This window comes from Lolium perenne, unplaced genomic scaffold (genome assembly GCF_019359855.2).
Source record: "Lolium perenne isolate Kyuss_39 unplaced genomic scaffold, Kyuss_2.0 unplaced41, whole genome shotgun sequence".
Lineage (NCBI taxonomy): Eukaryota > Viridiplantae > Streptophyta > Magnoliopsida > Poales > Poaceae > Lolium > Lolium perenne.
Window position 1 is genome coordinate 1 of NW_027248999.1, and position 20,000 is coordinate 20,000.

General features: G+C 42.2%; 4 protein-coding genes across 4 annotated transcripts; 2 read left to right on the forward strand and 2 right to left on the reverse strand.

The window, feature by feature from the left end:
- Positions 1-746: 746 nt before the first annotated feature.
- Positions 747-8,541, forward strand: LOC127335313 (anaphase-promoting complex subunit 2). The gene is made up of 16 exons (XM_051361933.2): positions 747-982; positions 2,331-2,420; positions 2,925-3,156; positions 3,474-3,751; positions 3,857-3,928; positions 4,442-4,683; positions 5,237-5,653; positions 5,755-5,956; positions 6,073-6,187; positions 6,278-6,360; positions 6,933-7,052; positions 7,147-7,235; positions 7,304-7,385; positions 7,826-8,017; positions 8,134-8,202; positions 8,294-8,541. Exons 1-16 carry the CDS (start codon positions 800-802, stop codon positions 8,411-8,413), a joined length of 2,586 nt encoding a protein of 861 aa, XP_051217893.1. The 5' UTR covers positions 747-799; the 3' UTR covers positions 8,414-8,541.
- A 475-nt stretch (positions 8,542-9,016) lies between these two features.
- LOC127335314 (elongator complex protein 3) lies at positions 9,017-12,960 on the reverse strand. The gene is made up of 9 exons (XM_051361934.2): positions 12,422-12,960; positions 11,383-11,452; positions 11,099-11,271; positions 10,828-11,002; positions 10,528-10,694; positions 10,201-10,420; positions 10,003-10,107; positions 9,545-9,697; positions 9,017-9,259 (listed from the first exon to the last, which is right to left on the reverse strand). Exons 1-9 carry the CDS (start codon positions 12,910-12,912, stop codon positions 9,101-9,103), a joined length of 1,713 nt encoding a protein of 570 aa, XP_051217894.1. The 5' UTR covers positions 12,913-12,960; the 3' UTR covers positions 9,017-9,100.
- Positions 12,961-13,116: 156 nt separating this feature from the next.
- Positions 13,117-15,815, forward strand: LOC127335316 (26S proteasome non-ATPase regulatory subunit 6). The gene is made up of 8 exons (XM_051361936.2): positions 13,117-13,321; positions 13,406-13,520; positions 14,168-14,258; positions 14,345-14,490; positions 14,586-14,805; positions 14,888-14,996; positions 15,128-15,296; positions 15,394-15,815. The coding sequence occupies exons 1-8, from the start codon at positions 13,177-13,179 to the stop codon at positions 15,566-15,568; spliced, it is 1,170 nt and encodes a 389-aa protein (XP_051217896.1). The 5' UTR covers positions 13,117-13,176; the 3' UTR covers positions 15,569-15,815.
- A 462-nt stretch (positions 15,816-16,277) lies between these two features.
- On the reverse strand, positions 16,278-20,000 carry LOC127335315 (serine/threonine protein phosphatase 2A 59 kDa regulatory subunit B' eta isoform; the record flags this gene model as incomplete). Its single annotated transcript, XM_051361935.2, is given in 2 exon segments — positions 16,278-16,906; positions 18,910-20,000. Coding segments are annotated over 2 exon segments (1,409 nt in total), but the record flags the coding sequence as incomplete, so codon positions are not given.

The following is a 20,000-nucleotide window of genomic DNA, read 5'->3' on the forward strand; positions in this document are numbered from 1 at the left end:
GAACCTCAACCCAACACCACACTCACATGGCCCAGCTAACTCCCCCGAAGTGTTACAGCCGGCCAAGCACTCGCTAACATCCGAGGGCACCTCAGGCCAATGTAGTGTGGCGTAGCCTAGACCAACCCTGACAGCCGTGGCCCGGGTTTAAAGGAGGGCTAAAATTCAGGGTTGCAGTGCATTTTACCGCGCAAAAATGCTTTTACAAAGTCGTGTAATCCTATTTGCGCGAGATTCGCTTGTTCTAGCTCACGGTGTAGGAGAACCAGCATTTTGGTTAGATGGTTAGAAAGACAGTGGTACCCCTAGCCGTCAGAGATCAAACCTCAGGTTTGACGTTTTGGTGTCTCATAAAAGTCGGAATATAGTTTCAGTGAGATGACTCAAGAACCACCAAATCAGTTTTGTTGGACTCAGTTTTTCGGAGGTTCTCATAAGGTTAGGATGTGCCTAATGTACGCATTTGTGAGCGACTACGTTATATTGGGTTTCACAACAAAACAAAACAAAAAAACTTGACCCGAAACGTTGGAATAATACTAGTGTGTCGAATTTTGGAAACAAAAATACCGGGTGGATTTAAATGGTCAATTGATTGAGCTGTTGTTTACTTGTCGCGACATGGTGGCATAGCAAGTGCGAGCGAGCATAGGTCGGGGCCGGGGCCCGATTGCTAGCGAACCACACGATCTTGTCCTCGCCCTTTCCCCCGTTCGACTTTGGAGCTTTCCCGCGCGCTGCCGCTGCGCCGCCTCCCCGTTCCTCTCTCGGTCTCGGCCGCGGCCGCGGCCGCGACGCGATGCAGCTGGACGACTCGGACGGCGCCCTCGATTCCTGGGCCGGGTTCTGCGCGCTCACCGGCGAGCTCGTCGGCGGCGCCGGCGACCTCTCCGTCGGCCCGCGCCTGGCGCCCGCCGTAGCGGACCTCTGCGCCCGCGGCCTCGCCACGCTCGTCCGCGACTACTTCCTCCACAACCTCGAGGTCCGCACCTCCCTCTTCTCTTTACCCCCTCACACCCGCAACCTCTATTTCATCGCCGCGCGGGTTGGGAACCTGGGGTACGGATCGCGTTGCGTGCTGGGTGTTTGTGAGAATGCCTGCGCCGAATTACAGTGAGAGAGAACCGGGTTGAGATCAACGGCCCGCGCGTGTGTTTGTGGAAATGTCCAGGGGAACATCTGCAGTCAAATAAAGCGTTGCAATGCCGGATTTAGGATTGGTCGGTCTGCATTGGATTTCTGGAACAACTAACTTGCCTCATGTTCCTCTATAAGTACGAGAACGGTGTCTGCTGTTCTTAGCGCCGCAACCCCATTCTTCAGCATAATGAACTGTCCATGTAGTGCAGAGAAGAGTTAGGGATCTACTCAACTTGTAGACGAGATCGCAACCTATTTAAACTGGAATCAGGCTTAAACATGAACGAAAAGTTTGTCCACGTGTGCTGAAATGCACACCTCTGCTAATTCCAGTGTAACCACCCGAACCCTACTAACAAGCAATCCAAAACAGTTCCATAGCTGTATGTTCTTTACCTCCAATGACTCTCAGACCTGTCGGTGCCATTTTCATTTTCTTACAACTCCCCATGTAGCATAAGAGGAATTCCTTGTGTGGCTGTACCGCCAAATATAAAAACTAGCAGTGTAATCATGTGTACAACTGGAGTAGCTGGGTAGCCATGCTGCAGTAGCTGATGTGGTTTGCAAACTTTCTTTAGCTTTCCGAAGATCGTTAGTTTCTTGCTCTATCAGTTGGTAACTTCATATGAACGAGCTCATCTATCCTAATGAGCTAGTAAGTGAGGCCATAAACCTTGAAGCTTGACCTACCCCCATATTATACACCATGCAAGATGAACTACTGCGACCTTCCAATAATATTTGTTAAGACTCGGTGCTTCTTATCTGACTTGCCTTCGGTCGTCTGTCCATCAGGCAGTTAACCTGTCTTCCATCTGTTTATAAAGTACTTGAAAACAGATAGCCATAATACAGTTGTCAGGTAGGTTTTATGCTGGAACATCCCTGTACATTAAGGGTATTTATGCCAGATTAACTAGGAGGATCTAGGTTTAGTGAACTCTTTTCCAGAATCAGTAATGAGAGGTTGCAAGATGGATCTGCAACTTAATGGCATGTTCTTAATTAACCTGTGTTGTTCCTTCGGTTCTTGTTAGAGTTAGCTATGACTAGCAGGTACCTAGTCTTAAGATGCCATATTAGTTGATGACTTGATGTTACTCTGTTAGCTTTGCTGAATTTCTCACCTTGCATTAGCACATCGTTTCTGATGATGTGTGTTCTTTAACCCAATTTTCCTTGTGCAGGAAACATTTAAAAACAATGCAGTCAAGACATTCTGGCAGAAATTTCATCCTTATAATAATTCCTCTGCAGTCGAGAGAATTAAATTCTGTGTAAGTTATGGAAAACCTAATTATCGTTGTTCAAGCATTTGTTCTAATATTTAAACAATATTTATCTCATTTTTATTAAGAATTGGAGTCTATCTGTTTCATGTTTGCTTAATTTTCTTATATAACCAGGATGTCTAGTATTACACATGCCAAATCAAGAATGAAAAGATATAGGTTATACTTGAAGCTCAGTGTGCAAGTTTTACAGGACATGTTCAGAAGTGAATATATTTACTGGATACTAGACATAAAAATGATAATGGAATGGTGTGACTAAAATTGCATGTGATATGTATATGTACCATCAGATTACGTTACTGTAGTTTAAACATGGATAATGCACCAAGCGCTGATGTGTTAATCTCAATAAAAATACCATCAGTAGGTTTAGTTTGAGATACCTGGTTTCATTTGGTTTAAAGAATTCAGACATGATCTCCCAATGCCGGGTTTTATTTCTGTAGTATTTTCCAGTAACATTACCTCTCAAATCATCTATTACAGGTTCAAGAAAGCTGGCCTGAGGATGTCTTAAGTACAGCATTGGAGGATATATGCTTGGAAAAGACTTACCAGGAAAAATGTGTACTAGTTCTAGTTCACGCTTTACAATCATATGAGGAAAAGGCACGGAACAGAAAGCTCCAAGCAGCTGAGTGTAGTTCCAGCTTAATGCCTAGGTACCAATTAATGGTATCATCTGTACTTCTGACTACACTGCCCTTGAGCTTTCCTGGTTAGCATCCTTTCCTTCTCTGTTCTATCAGAAGAAAGGTCTTGTAGTCTTTTGTTCGGCACTGGATCTGTTTTCTGTTGGATACAACTGTTTCTGTTAATGAACCTTAGGGTGTGGGTTGTTGTTTCTGTTAGTTCAGTTTTTGCAATGAGAATTAACAGAACACATAGAATATTATATTTTCTGTTTGTTGTTTAGAATTAACAGAACACATAGTATTGGTACCTTCAGTTCCTAAGATGGCATTACCTGGTCTGGTCTACCAATGTGCTTTTGACCAGCAAAAGTTATGTTCACTAATTCTTGACAATTCACAGAGATTCTAAATGTCTATTTCAAGAAGAAATTGGAAGAACTAAATACCTTGATGGATGGATCTGGTGACAATGACCAACTTGCTAGTCATGAATTTTCTGGAGGGAGCAATGTCTCTGCTTGGGATTCTAAAATGGACATTGATAGTCAAGAAACAGTTATTTCAGAAAGTGGTAATTTGGTTAAGAGCATTGGAAAAGTTGTTCGTGATCTTAGATGTCTTGGTTTTACATCAATGACGGAAGATTCTTATTCCTCCGCAATAATCTGGCTTTTAAAGGTCCATATGTCGTTCTGTGCCTAACAGCTACTCCATCTCTTGTTTCGGCATAGATGCCTTGAAATTTCTGGCAGTAACCTTATCTTAAACCATTCTTATCTGCAGTCTAAAGTTCACGAATTAGCTGGTGATGATTACAGAATCCCTGTCCTTGGGTGTGTCAAGAAGTGGATCCAGGTACTGTTTGTGTCACCATTCTGCAAAGTTTATCCGTTATATGCATGACTCCTCATTTAAAATCACAGGCCTTTGTATTAGTCCACTTAAGTAACTGAGTTTGCTGAGGGTAAATAAATTTTGTATGCTTAGTCTTTTATGCCCAATCATCAGACTGGAACAGGAACTTACTGTTTATCTAGAGTGTCCTTCAGAACATATTTGCCAATGTTCTTGCAGCTGTTTGATATCTGTTTCTATACCAATTCTTCAGCATGTTGGATTAGCAGATAGAGATCTTATTATTTTTGTTATAACTTTTCCGGTCTTATTGAATATGATAATAGCTTATGGTTATATATTCTCCATAGATGTTGATGCTAGCATGCAACTCACCTCTTCAATTTTTACTCGTAATCATGTTTGCTAACGGATTTTTTTTTTAATCTTGTCAGGCTGTTCTTCAATTTATATAGCTCTCCACTAGATACTTAGCTCTTCTGCTTGTGCTGACAATTTTTTTGGTCTTGTCAGGCTGTTCCTCTTCAGTTTCTGCATGCTCTTTTGACATATCTGGGGGACTCTGTTGACTATGAAAGTGAATCATCTGGTCTGAAATCACCCTTAGCCTCACGCCCTTCTTCCTTCCCAGGGATTGGTGTTCCTTCTGAAGCCCTTCTGAGGTGGAACATGCGCCTTGAGTATTTTGCCTACGAAACCTTACAGGACCTGAGAATTGGCAAACTTTTTGAAATTATAGTAGATTACCCTGAGAGGTTAGTCATTTTCCTATATATGGCGATGTTAAACATTTAAATAGCATTGTGACCTCAATATTGTTATGTATGCTTGCGTAGTTTTAGCTGCCCCTGTACTTCTATTCTTTCTAATAAAAGTTCAGCCTATGACCCATCAATGTGCTTGAGTACCTTTCTCACTTCTGTAAGTATACATAGTTTTTAGTTACTTGATCTATTCCACTTGTGCAATGTCTTCATATCTATCATGGCTAATGGCCCTGTATTCTTGCAATCTATCCTCATTTAACTGAAGTACAAAATAGCCGGTACTGATATATTTTGTTGTAGGTCATCTAGTCATGTGTATTTGTTGATCTTTTTTGTCCACCTTGAACCAATGATCTTAATTTCCTTATACATCGTACTTTTCATTTTCTTAGGTGTTAACCAAGTTTGTTCATACGGTCATTTCAAACATCTGAGCTTTCTGATGAGCTCCTTTCATGTTATATTGATTCCATTCTCTTGTTACTTTGCATGCGTTTGTTCAATATTTTAACCTTGGATATTATTGGGGGCATTGATGAAGTTCCCCTGCTATTGAAGACCTAAAGCAGTGTTTGGAGTACACTGGTCAACACTCTAAGCTTGTTGACTCATTTATCTCGTCACTGAGATATCGCTTGCTTACCGCTGGTGCCTCAACTAATGACATATTGCACCAGTATGTTTCCACTATCAAGGCATTGCGGTCGATTGACCCCACTGGTGTATTCTTGGAAGCAGTTGGTGAACCAATTAGGGATTATCTGAGGGGTAGAAAAGACACTATTAAATGCATAGTGACAATGCTAACTGACGGGTCCGGAGGAAACACAAGTGGGGCAGGGAATGCTGGAGATAATCTTCTTGAAGAACTGAACAGGGATGCTGAAAACCAGGAAAATGCTGACTATGATGATCATACAAACATGGATGAAAAGCAAGCATGGTTGAATTCCGAAAGGTATGATTTATTCTTTAAATTCAGTATAAGGCCTCATCCCCTGAGCCCTAGGGAAAGTTTGCTGCTCTAAAGATCAAAAACTGCTGATCCAACTTTTACAGCTGGGAACCTGATCCTGTTGAAGCGGATCCATTGAAAGGCAGCAGAAATAGGAGAAAAATTGATATACTTGGACTGATGGTCAGTATAATCGGCTCAAAGGACCAATTGGTCAACGAATATCGTGTAATGCTGGCAGAAAAGCTGCTCAGCAAATCTGATTTTGATATAGATTCTGATATCCGCACGCTGGAACTTCTTAAGGTAAAGACTAACTTTCTTATTAGCTCATACTTAGTTAAGACATCTGACTGGACTGCACTAGATGTGTTACCTTTGCTGTGGCCTTTATATTTTCTATGCTTATGTTGTTTTGGCAGATTCATTTTGGTGAGAGCAGCATGCAGAAGTGTGAGATTATGCTCAATGACTTGATTGACTCGAAGAGAACCAACTCAAATATTAAAACATCGTTACTAAGGACAATTGAAACTGGTACCATTGAAATGCTACATGTTCCTTTAGAAAACAGAAGCTCAACTATTACTGTACCTGAATTTGAACCCCCCTTTTTTTATGATATAGTTGCTGGGCAAGAGGAGGCAGAAATGTCTCATGATGTTCTTGATGCTACAATAATTTCTTCCAACTTTTGGCCACCAATTCAGGTATACCACTAGGATTTTATCTGAATCATGACGGCACCCCTTCCCATTTATTTCATGCAGTGGATGAGATATTGCTATTGACTCGAGATTCCAATTAAGCATAAGATGCTACATCAATTATGATAGCGTCGAGCCAGGAGGAAATGTAAATTGGTAGATGTGGTCTGTATAGAATTGTACCAAGAGATTTGCACCACAATACTAACTATTTTATCTCCTTAGAACTGTTAATATCATCAAATCTTGGTACCAATTTTCTGCCAGTTTCATCTTCAATTTTTTGTTATTTTGTACATAGAAACAATTTATAAGATCCAATTCTGTCACGGCTTTTTTAAGTGCCTGTTATTTTTAAATAATACTCACCAACATCAAAACCTCTCTCCTTTTTGTTGTGAGAGAACACAATGTTTTTGAAGACGAATTTCGCATGACATTAGTTTCTAGTTAAACTTAATATGCTTGGTAAGAATTATGATTTACATACTGAAGGATTGAACGTGAGTATTCTCTGTTTGATGTACTCTCTTGAATCTTAATTCACTAAACCTCTACATCTGCTACAAATGTAGACAGAAGATCTTATGGTTCCTGCTTCAGTTGATCAAATGCTGTCTGATTTTGCAAAAAGATTCCATCAGATAAAAACTCCACGAAAGCTATTGTGGAAGAAAAATCTTGGAACGGTCAAGGTAAGATTTCCAACATGAAGTTAATGGGTATATTTGGGTAAGTATAAAAATTGGAGAAATATCTCTTCTTATGAGTTCTCTTTTTTGTTTCCAGTTGGAGCTTCAGTTTGAGGACCGAAGTATGCAGTTTACTGTAGTGCCTGTTCACGCTGCAATCATAATGCGGTTTCAAGAGAACCCAAGGTAATATCAACTGTCTTTTTTGCATATCTCCTGTGTACTATCTGACTCAAATCATCAAATCTTTTCAGTTGGACTTCAAAGACACTTGCTACAGAAATCGGCATTCCTGTAGATTCTCTCAACAGAAGGATAGGTTTCTGGACAAGCAAGGTGTGGCATAAACGCTACTTTTCTTGTTTATGTGTAGCTGATTGTTGATATCAATGTTAAACGTTGTTTTACGTTACAAACACTATTGGCATTGTCATTCTCGGCATTACTAGAAAAAGATGAAATGGAACTCAAAATCATTTTGCTGTGATTTTTTAACTAGTATTACATTTCAGTAAGATTACTAAAAAAAGAAGATGAAATTGTACTCTAAATCATTTCACTATGATTATTTAACGACTGAGTAAGATGGACTAGATGGTTGATAGTCTTTGGACTCAGAGATCTGCACAAAATATATAGGTCGTGTTTTCCTTTATTGGAGTAGAAACAATATATGATACTCTAAATTTGACCTGCTATACGTGATCTACAAGCAAAGTTCTTCAATGTGACCTGCTTCAGAAGCACATGTGAGCATTTCATACTATATGTTTTAGGGGGTCCTGACGGAATCAGTGGGGGCAGATGTCGATGATCACATATTCACAGTTGTTGATAGCATGTCTGATGTCAACAAGAACAGCATCGTGAACGAAAGCAGTGAAGCGTTTCAAATGAATGAGGACGAAGATGAAAGCTCCATTGCTTCTGTTGAGGAACAACTTAAGAAAGAAATGACGGTCTATGAGGTTGGATCCTCCCGATTCTTTTTCTTCAATGTTCACAACATACCTGTTTTTTCGTTCCCCATTTCTCAGTTCTTTACAATTTAACGAATCATTCTACTCATCTGGATGCACTGCAGAAATTCATCATAGGAATGCTAACCAATTTCGGCAATATGACACTGGACAAGATACACAACACTTTAAAGGTAGAAAAAGTTTATAATCTCGTCCACTTCCGGTTTCTGCTATTAACATATTTTGTGTCTCACTGATTTCTTCTTATATTACCTGCTCCAGATGTTCTGCGCTGAGCCATCGTATGATAAATCGCTGCAGCAGCTGCAGGGTTTTCTTTCTGGTCTAGTATCAGATGAGAAACTTGAAATGAGAGATGGATTGTACTTGCTAAAGAAGTAACTTTTGTTTCAATTAGCTCATTCTCTGTTAGACAGAGAATGATAGGTAGTCAAACCAATATGTAATCCCTTCCGTCAAAATCATTCTGATCCTAATATATCTGATTATTCGTGTGCCAGAAACCAAAAGCTCTCTGATATCCCCACCTCTATACTTCACTCACTGTTCGATAGACTATTCTACCGAGTGCTTAGAGGGTGCCAAAGCTATTTAGTACAAGGAACTTGGACCTGTAATCCACCGCCCAGTCGTCACTAATATTCCACAAAAACTTCAGAACAAACTGGAACCAGTTTGGTGCATATACATATCAAACTGGTAGAGAGCTTCAGGATCCACCAATTCAAATCTGGAACAAATAAGTGCCGACCTTTTCATTCCCAATAATTAAATCATCGTGTGTTCTGAAAGGGCATTTTTTGGATAGGTGTTGGTATTAGGTAAAGTAGTTAGTTACATAGTATAAGTAGGATGGAATGGATGACACCATTGCGCTTAGATGGTGTACTATTTGGTAAATCAGCTTCAGTGCATGGATGACACCATTCTGCCAAGAGGTATAGTGCACTCAATGCTCTGAAAGGATGGCAAACACAAAACCACTAATGTTACAAATACATTACACTGACAGCATAAGTACATTGATTTCTGTAATTGCAATACAATCACTGTTGGTATTGAAACAAACTAAGCCAGACATTTGACCATATAAGGCCCCTCAAGTTCATAACCAAGCTTGCGGTAGTAGTGGCGGGTTCCGACTCCTGAGATGACAGCCAGTTTCTTCGACCGATGCTCCTTACGAGCTATTCTTTCTGCTTCTTCCATCAGGAGAGTCCCATACCCCTAAAGACAATGGCAAATAGAACAAATGTTAGCCAGCTGAAAGAACTAGCAGAACTATCGTAAATATCTGAACAAACAATGAACCGTGAGGTGGTAGTCAACAATTACACCATGATAAAAGCCTAAGCACAATCATTTTTAGCAATTGTTTCATCATGTAGTAGCTGTGCAGTGTGCACTGCACTTTGTGAATCCTGATTTTTAATATTTTGAGAACAACATATATCCCAAGTACGGTCATTTGAGGACAACTAAAACACAGGGTTATTAGCGTGAGACATTCACCTGGTGTTGTAGTTTCTCCGCATCACGACCGTGCACAGGGACTGCCGTTCCGTAGACATGAAGTTCTCGGACAATTGAACACCTCCCTACGAGTTCAGGGCCTGTAACATTGCGGCCACATTTGCGCAAGCGCAGCAAGCCAATAAGGATATCCTGTGGAATTTACAAAGAGAAACTGTGAGTACCATTAGCAAGACCATAAGTCCCAATGACAAACTCTATGCACCAGTAGCAACTTAGAAGCACATTTACAAGCAGGACAGATTAAAAATTGTTTGTACAAGTGAAACCAATACAACAATAACTATATGGATAAGTTAAAAAAATGTCCTACCCATGTACAAGGGCACTGAGCTTAATTAAATTGGAAACTTGCCTATTCAGGAAAGCAGCATAAACCATAACATATCTTCACATCTCTGTAGCAAAATGAATTTTGGCTGGCAGGATATAAGTACCTGCCGTGTATCCTCATATGAGAGGAAGGTCTCCCAGCCCTCATTTGCAGCATAATCACGCCTGACAAGCTCTACTTCATCAGGCCTGATCTTGTGATGGATATCCTACATGGAGATGCACAACAAGAATAATAATGAGGACACATCCTTGATTAATTGTAAGCATGTGACAGTGACTTCAAGAGACCCTGCATTTACCTGAATACCAGCCTCACGGGTTCTGACATCTCGGCATTTCAAGCCCAAATCTTCCATTCGAGCCAAAGCAAGCTCACGCAGGTTACCTTTCTCAACACCAGAAGTAACAAGAGGCATAGGGATATCTCTCTGGACCCGGTAGATTCGTGTCCATGGTGGTACCATCGACAGAATCCTGGCTACAATATCCACTAGCAGTTCAGGTGGATAGTTTCTATACCTGAAACACAGCAAATATCACCAATATATAAGTACTCATTCTCACTCTAAGAATGAACATAAGATCAAGCAAGAAACAGTGTATCAAACACTAGATAAATATAGTACCTTCCAGTTTTCCACAGCTCATAAAGACCAGTTCCACGAATCACAAGAGTTGGATAGATCTTTAGACCATCTGCTCGGAATGCTGGATTTTCGAAAAATTCTCGGAAGCTTTCCATATCTCTTTCAACTCCGACATTAGGTAAATCTGGCATCATGTGCGCAACCACCTACCAAAATTAACACATTAGCCATTAGGATAGCTGTACAAATCATAATCCAAGACGGCCTAAATAGAGCTATTGCTAAAGCAACAAGGAAGTTAATTAAACAAGAGGAGTTAGTGGGCCAGTGAGCAATAACCTTAAAACCGGCATCTTTTGCTAAAGAGAAACAATCAGCAACAGCAGCTACTGTGTGGCCTCTGTTTGTGTCACGTGCAACATCCTCATATGTACTCTGAACACCAATTTCTAAGCGGGTACATCCATAAATTAGCATTTGCCGCAAATGAGGCCCCAGGCAATAATCAGGTCTCCTGAAATAAAGAGACTAATTAGATGTTTCATGGGAAAATTATAGGGAATTTTCAAATGCAACCAAGAAGCATGGGCAGATGTTGATTGACCCTTACGTCTCAATTGTCATACCGATACATTTGACAGCACTATGTTCTGAATAACAAACCGCCTCCTCAACATTAGCAGAAGTATGTCCCGATAAAGCATCATGAAGATTTCTGATGAAATAATCACGATAATCAGCTGGTAATGACATGAAAGTTCCACCCATTAAAATGAACTCGACCTGCAGAAGAGTATCTGAGTTACTTTGCGCTTATAATGCCTCCAAGATAACTGGACTTTACATGAAATCACTCAAATTGAGACAAAATACTCTCCTGGGCTAGAAACAAACCTTATCCACACTATGTCCGAGCCTTTTGAGCTGATCTATCCTGCTTCTGGCCTGCACATATGGATTGTACCTACAATTGCAAATTCAGATGGATTAGTTGTGGTGGTGCAAATCCAAAGTTGAGGGTGAATTCAGATGCTTCATCTGGCTAATTTGCAAAAACAGAAAATGGAATGCTGACAGAATAGAAAGAGGATGGGCTCATGAATCTGCATGTTGGCTGTGTGATCAAGAACTCGAGACAGCGGCACACCTGATGTTGAGATGCCCTTGTGCAAAAGAAGTACGGTCTTCTTTCATCCCCTCTAACCCTGAGAATAGCTACAGCGGGTTTGCAAGCAACATCGATTTTGGGATGGTGGAGGAGGATTTACGACAGAGCGCGAAAGGCCGAAAAGAGGGAAAACATTGCGCTGGCTTGTTATGTGTTGTGGTAATTATGGAAGGAACATAATAGAAGGAAGTTTGAAGGTCAAGAGAACCAATGCGGCTGGTGTGGAAAAACAACCCAGAGACGATTTTGGCCTGCTTGAGTAGGTGAGAGGGGATAATTGGTGTGTTTTCTCTGGGGCTGGTTGCTGGATCAAGCAGTGTATAGGGGGTTGGTTGATGCCGTGGTCTTCACGTTTTCCTAAGTTGTAACTACCTGTGTCTAAAACTCTAGATGCAAAATCAGAGCTCCTGCTGTTCTCCGTAAGATTGCAAATTCAGATCAGTACATTCTCAAAAGCATATGTACAGCGGTAAAAATGATTAGTAGTAGTTCTATGGAAACATCAATCAACACAACCTTTGGCCATTAGATTTTCAAGTCAGTAGATGAAATGGAACACTAGTGAACAACTAGAGAACCTTGTTTGCACTAATTAATAGTCCATTAGTAGTTAGCCCCTCACTCGTCTCACAATCGCATAATTGTGTCAACTGTTTTTTTTTTGCAGGTACTACATAATTTCCAATTCTAACGCAGACTGAACCATGCTCTTTCTTATAATTTCTAATAGCAATGTATCAACAGCATCGGCAGTAAGTAAATCACCTTGCCCGGATGGCGCGCATGCTGGTGGGCTCGTACCCAGTGTAGGACTGGGTGCTGTACTCGAAGTCGGAGTCGGGGCCTCCGGGGCAGTAGACGCAGATGTTCCCGGTGGTGGCGATGTGGGGGCATCGGTGCGGCTTGGACATGACGGCGACCACCGCGATCCCCGACGCCGTGCGCACGGGCTTGGCGCGCAGCCTGGGGAGCAGGGCCGCGCGGTCGGCCTCCGGCACGGCGGCGATCATCTCCACCAGCTTGGGCGCGCGGGCGAGCCCGTAGCGCCGGCACGCGGCCGACTTGAGCGCGTTGAGGTCCACGTCCTCCCCGCGCCGCGAGAGCTCGCCCATCTCCGACACGATCTCCGCGATGGCCCGCACCCTCGCCTCCTCCTCGGAGAGCCCCGCGGGCAGCACCACGCCCCCGCGCCCCGGCGTCGGCCTCCGCCGGCGCGGCTGGTCCGCCACGGGCGCTGCGGCTACGGCGGCGGCCATGGATCGGGAAGGGTTTCCGCGGAGGTTTTGGTCCGTGGAGTCTGGCTGGCTCGGTCGGTGTTCTGGCCTTGGCCTTCTCTACCTCCGGATCCACCATGCGCAGCCGTCAGATCAAGAAACGGACGGTTCGGATAAACCCACGTGGAACCACTCTGGAGTATTTTTCCTGCCAGTAATTAAATTCTTTAGCTCGCGAGAAAAGAGTTTTCCTCCTCCTCTGCTCTCTCCCCATCTCTTGCGGCAGAAGCAAAGCGAGGCGGCGAGATGGACGGCGGCGGCGGCGAGGAAGGGAAGCAGCAGCCGCACCTGGTGCTAGCGCACAAGCTGTTCCTCCTCTCGCAGCCAGACGTTGACGACCTCGCCAAGGTCGGCCTCCGCGACGACGTCCTCGCCGCAGTGAAATCCGACGGTACCGAACCCCCCCTCCTCCAATTTGCCTCCTCAACTGTTGCTCGGCGGTTTGATTTGATGCGATGTGATGTGCTTGTTCCAGACATGGCGGCGCTGTACGAGTCGCTGGGGGCCAGCGGCGTGCTGGAGACGGACGCGGCGCTGCTCGCGGAGATGCGCGGCAGGATCGAGGAGGAGACCCGCAAGTTCGACGAGAAGTGAGCGGATCTCGCCGGGTTTACCCTTTCGCTGCTTGAATTTTACTAGCGTAGTTTCTAGGTTTCAGTGATTCGTGGCGTTGATGCGTCCATCTAATCGTTTGGCTGGCCTTACAGTTCGTAGTTTGACCACTCCAGATAGGTTCTGCTATAATTTGGCTCTGGGGACCCGCAGTGGCACAGTCTAGACTCTTATATGGTGGAACTGTCCATTTGTTTTTGCTGCTCCTGTTGTTTCTGAACATTATTGCTATAACTAACTTTTTTCGAGCTTCTAATAGTAGCAAATTTCCATTCCTATGATGTTGGATCTTGACCAATACCAATGGGTGCTTGTTTAGGTTATTGGCGTCCAACCATCTTGATCAGTAGTGGAACAGTGGCTAATAGTAAATAGAGAATTGAGTTTTTTCAACATATAATAGAGAATTGAGTTATGCATGAACGAATCACTTACCTCAAGAAGGGGCTGCAGCTTAAGCCGTCAAAAAAATTACTGCAAACATTGTCCTTTTAGTTGAAGTGAAAAACTTATCTAGACTCACAAGTGTAGTGTTTCTTTTTCCCTCCTTATTGATGTGTTTCATTTGATTTGCCAATATGCTGTGTTTGGTTCTTAGCTTCCCTTCACTTATTTATTCATAAAGGATCGCCGATGCTGAAGAGAACTTGGGTGAGAGTGAAGTGCGCGAAGCCCATCTAGCCAAATCCTTGTATTTCATCAGAGTTGGCGAGAAGGTATAATATACAGTCTTCTACGCCGCTTTAGGCTGTCAATGCATGTTGCAATCATTTTTGTCTAAACTAAACATCCAAAATTTCAGGAAAAGGCACTGGAGCAGCTTAAAGTTACTGAAGGAAAAACTGTAGCTGTTGGGCAGAAGATGGACCTTGTTTTCTACGCTTTGCAGATTGGCCTTTTCCATATGGACTTTGATCTCATCTCAAAGTCCATCGACAAGGCCAAAATGTAAGCATGAAATTCTGTAGTGTAGCTATTTGCTGTTCTGCCTCTTTTTGCATTTTGATGTCTAATACTGAGCAACTTCCTTTTCCTGATTGAAGCTTGTTTGAGGCGGGTGGTGACTGGGAGAGGAAGAACAGATTGAAAGTGTATGAAGGCTTGTACTGTATGGCCACTAGAGACTTCAAGAAGGCTACTAGCTTATTTTTGGACTCCATTTCAACTTTTACGACCTATGAGTTGTTTCCCTATGATACGTTCATCTTTTACACGGTCCTTACAAGTGTTGTCACATTGGACCGTGTATCTCTCAAACAAAAGGTATGTTTTCATCTTTTGTCCTTCAATTCATCTTTGTTGGCTTGGATGTGGATAGGATTTGGGTTGACAAGTATTTTGACAGGTTGTAGACGCACCTGAGATTCTGGCTGTAATTGGCAAAGTACCCCACCTGTCTGAGTTTCTCAATGCCCTCTACAATTGTCAGTACAAGTCATTTTTTGTGGCATTTTGTAAGTAACAGACATTTTATTCTCATAAAATTGTTCTTGCATTTATTTACGATCATCAGTAGTCTTCGTTTGATGGTTCTGCTGGGGTTGGCTCCTTGGATTTCTCATATCTGCTTGATATTCATTTTCAGCTGGCCTGACAGAGCAGATCAAGTTAGACCGCTACTTGCAACCTCATTTCCGCTACTTCATGCGCGAAGTGCGCACTGTTGTCTATTCACAATTTCTTGAGTCATACAAGAGTGTGACGATGGAAGCCATGGCTGTCTCATTTGGTGTGACAGTTGATTTCATAGACCAGTAAGAGCATTTGTTGATGTTACTTCTGGCATCATGTCCTGGTTCTGATATCATGCATATCCATTTTGATGTGGCTGACCTTTTACCTCCAATGCAGGGAATTATCGCGCTTTATTGCTGCCGGGAAGCTTCACTGCAAGATTGATAAAGTTGCTGGTGTCCTGGAAACAAACCGACCTGATTCACGGAACGCCTTCTACCAGTCTACCATCAAACAAGGAGACTTCTTGCTGAACCGCATCCAGAAGCTCTCGCGAGTCATTGACCTGTAGGCTTTCCTTGTGTTGGAGCATCTCATTGCTAGAACCCTATTCAGTCTCCCTTACAAGACCTTGCTTTAGCTTTTACATTTTGCATATCAAATCAGCACAAAGGTGGAGGGTTAGCAAAAATCTTTTTTTTCTTCTGAGAATTTGACTTGTAACCTAACTACTATATGGATAGAGATAACTGCAGTCTGCAGAGGATTGCCTAAAACGGCTGGTACTTCTATGATGAATCCATCCATTTATTTCAGTTTGTGATCAACGTGTAAAAGAGAAAATCTGTGAGTAGATGTGCTATCTGTTCTACAAAATTACATACTCTGTTTTGAAATTGAACCATGACAGCAAAAGTGAGGAACTAAAATTCATACGTACTTTACAGAATACTATCTAGCTTTTATATAAAGCTGGCTGCGTGTGAGTCCTTTTGGGTGTTGCAAGTCTGGGATCATGAGGCTGTAGCTCTCGTGGCCTTGGTGAACTTGGTGCTGGATGCGTTAAAAATCGTTGGATGTAATTGACTTCTCTTTTCTATCAAGAGCAGTGCTGTGCTTGTTTCAGCTGGCTAGCAATCTGCCTCCGTTCAACCAGAGTTTCGTACATGCTTCGGACGGTACTAGCAAAGCCACTCCGTTCTATCAAATGGAGCCAGAGCAAGGATCTTTCTCAAAAAAAGTTCATACGAAGAACAAAACACAATGCTAGCTCATACAAGGACAACAAAATGATCATTTGCCATTCAAGTAAACCACCCAACATCATATCCTCAATAAAACCTGACGCTGTTTATTGGTCTATACGAAATCCTGATTCATGACACTACATATGTCAAATCTCGCAGAAATTCTCCTGTATGTTTCCCTTTGATCCTCACGAAACCAAATACAACCCCACCCACCTAGAACAGGGGGAAGCCAACTCACCAACCAAAAAGAAAAGAAAATTCAACACTACAACCACAGCCCAAGTTCCAGAGAATCGCGCATGGTTCAAAGGATTGCACGATTGCGGTTGCTATGGGGTATTCTATTGACTGGATTTGCCGTTGGGTATACCACCCATTTCCTCCAAGCGCTTCCAGAGGGCTTCTCGCTTCGAAGTGGATTCCTCCTGCCTGAGCTCATCGTCATCGAACTTCTGCATGCACTCTCCGAAAAATGCAGAATCATGATCAGAGAATAGCTTGCGCACATTCAATGTCAGGCTCCTAACAGCTTGGTTCCAGTGACCCCGGGCATTTCTCTCAAGTGCGGGAAAGATGATGGGTAGTAGCACCTTGTAATTCTGCTTGATTAAGTTCTCAATGTGGTCGTTGTTCCATAGAAACAGTGCCCGCTCTGCCACCTACAAATAGACAAGGAGAAAATAAGTTAGGTTATATGCTTTGCTGAATATTCTTTACACTGTTTATTAATGTGTACAGATACCACCGATTTGGATGTAGCTACAGTGAAAGTTCAGTAAGCTACTAGTAAATACACAGTTAGGAAAAATCACCAGATTAACATGGACAATAAAAACCTAATGTTATTCTGGTTGTTGACAGTTATTATAAGTGCTATCAGATTATGAGAACCCTATATATTCACAGCATTATTAGCAAGCAAAATCAAATGGTAAATCCAAACTGTAGAAAAACATGTACAACCTGCTTCAGACATGACTTGCAAACGGATTGCCGGTCAGCAAATATTCAGGTTTTAACAAGCCAAAATAAACGATTAGTGTGTTCTCAATCGAAACAGTAATTTCAGAAGAACAACATGCTTTGCCTAAAGCAGCATTAAAAAAAAAGTTTTGTAAAACAAAGTGCATCACAATGAAACTAATAGAAACTGATAAATCAAAGCCAAAGGGACAGATAAGAGGTAAATACACCAGTTGCACCCTTAAGTTTAGTTTACAGGTACCACCAAGTTGGATGTAGCTACAGGAAAGTTCAGTAAGCTACAAATTATACGGTAAATACACAGTTCAGAAAAATCACCAGATTAACATGGACAATAAAAGCCTAATGTTGTTCTGGAGGATGAACATATTGTAAGGTAGCCATGTAGGTGCTACTTAGATGATGAGAGCTCTGTAGCAACACCGCAGAATAATCCGCATCATGATTACCAAGCTGAAAGCAAATCCTAAATCCAAACTGTACAAAAACGTGTACAGCCTGTTTCAGACATGACTTAGAAAAGGATTGCCAGTCAGCAAATATACAGGTTTTAACTATCCAGAACTAATGAACAAAGTGTTATCAATCAAAACAGTAATTTAAGAAGACGCTATGTTTACCTAAAGGAGTCAGAAAAACCTGTTTTCCCACTAAAACTAATAGAAAGTTAGAAACTGATGAATCAAAACAAAAAAGGGCGGATAATAAGAAGTAAATACACGAGTTCCATCCTTAAGTTCCACTCAATTTGGAACAGGTGTCTTACAAGTAACATGTGAACAGACCAACTAATGGACTGCCACAGAGAAATATGATAATTTTATAGTAATAGTGTATAATGGTCTAATTACCACGGATGTAGCAAATCATTTTTATACAAGGGTTTCATGCAAGAGAACAAAGTTGCAATGATGTCAAAATGAATTAGCTGTGGTGTCTAAAGGACTGCCACAGAGAAATATGATAATTTTATAGTACTAGTGTCTAATGGTCTAATTACCACGGATGTAGCAAATCATTTTTATATAAGAGTTTCATGCAAGAGAACAAAAGTTGCAGTGATGTCAAAATGAATCAACTAGTGGTGTCTAAAGGACTGCCACAGAGAAATATGATAATTTTATAGTACTCGTGTCTAATGGTCTAATTACCACGGATGTAGCAAATCATTTTTATATGAGGGTTTCATGCAAGAGAACAAAAGTTGCAGTGATGTTAAGATGAATCAACTAGTGGTGTCTCCTCTAAAATAAGAGGTTGATAGCACCCCAACTAACGAAATGTTTTTACTTCCTAGAACCCATAGACAAACGCTCAAAAGTAGATCACAGAAAAAGGTTGTTGGTGTTTCTCCGTTATACATAATTAAAGATTAACCATACGAAAGACAACTGAAAAATCTATTTACATAGTGAGAAAAATATGATGGAAAGAAAGGGTGCATAGCAATGCAGGCATAGTCTGCCAATGTCAATATTTTCGTAATCAGGGAACAAAATTATAACTAATTTAATCTGTGAAAGACGTGAAAGCTGATACACAGATGAACAACAAGCCAACAAAATAATCAGAAACTTAGGCAGTAAAGAGCATATAGAATGAACTACGCCAAGAACCAATAAAGATCAGTGAAGTGACATGCATTCAAAACTTTGGTATATGCGTGGTGAGATTTAACCTGAAAGTGTGAGCTGTTCATGCTATGGGCAATCTGACGGAAGAGCGGAACCATGCATCTTTGGAACTCTGCAAGCTGTGTTGCCTCTAAAACCTCTTCTAGCTCGCCCAGGAACATCACCTCCTTTGTGCTGTTTGTTATAGGCCAATACTTGAGCAAACCTCTAATAACAGTGTCAGCAAGTTTGCAGTCCTTCTCGACAAACTGTGTGATGCAATATGATAGCTGCTGATGGTACGCTGCTACAGACTTGGGCTTATGAAGTGGGACGAGCACACGAAGAAGGAACAATTTGTGCTCTTCTTTGAGTGGCAGGGCAAAACCATTGATTATACTGCCCAAGATCTCCAGCAGCTCTGCAACACCATTGTGCTTCTCTGTCTCGAATATAAACCTGTAGAAGATGTTGTTGATTGCTTTCCTGATGAATGGGCGATGCACCATGAACTTGCCATATATTCGATGGAGTATGGTCTTCAGATAGTCCCTTTCCCTATGGTCTTCCGAGTCAAAAAGATCCAGCAGCCTGAGAATGAAGGAGTGGTCAATGTATCTCTTGGCCAGCTTTGCGTCAGTCTCCTGGGACGCTACAAATCTCAAGAAAACCTCGTAAACGATCTGCAAGTGCGACCACGCCGGGTCCATGAGAGGCTCCTCTTCCTCCATGTCAACTCCTTCTATGGCCTTGTTGTCACGTGGGGTGGGGTTGGAGCTCCGGAACAGGTTAATGGCCACCATCTTGCTGATCTCAAGCATGATGACTTCCGAGAACTTGCCGTTCGCAGAAGTGACATAGTCAACGAGCTCCATAAGTGTCTGCCGCTTCATCTCTTTCTCCTTGAGGTTCTTCGTCGGATCCGCGAAATCGTACACAGCACAGCACAGAGTGGCCTTCCTGACAAACAAGTTCTGCTTCTCCGAGACCGGCACGTCCTTGAACGCTGGCAGCGGCTCATTGGAGTGATACACCACAGTCCCATTCACCGCCGGACCAGAGCCTGAGCCAGCCGGTGCCAGGTGCTCCCCATTTCCTGCCCTCTTGTTCCCTCCAGGCTCTACGCTCCTCGCAACACTGTAAGAGTTGGACGGCT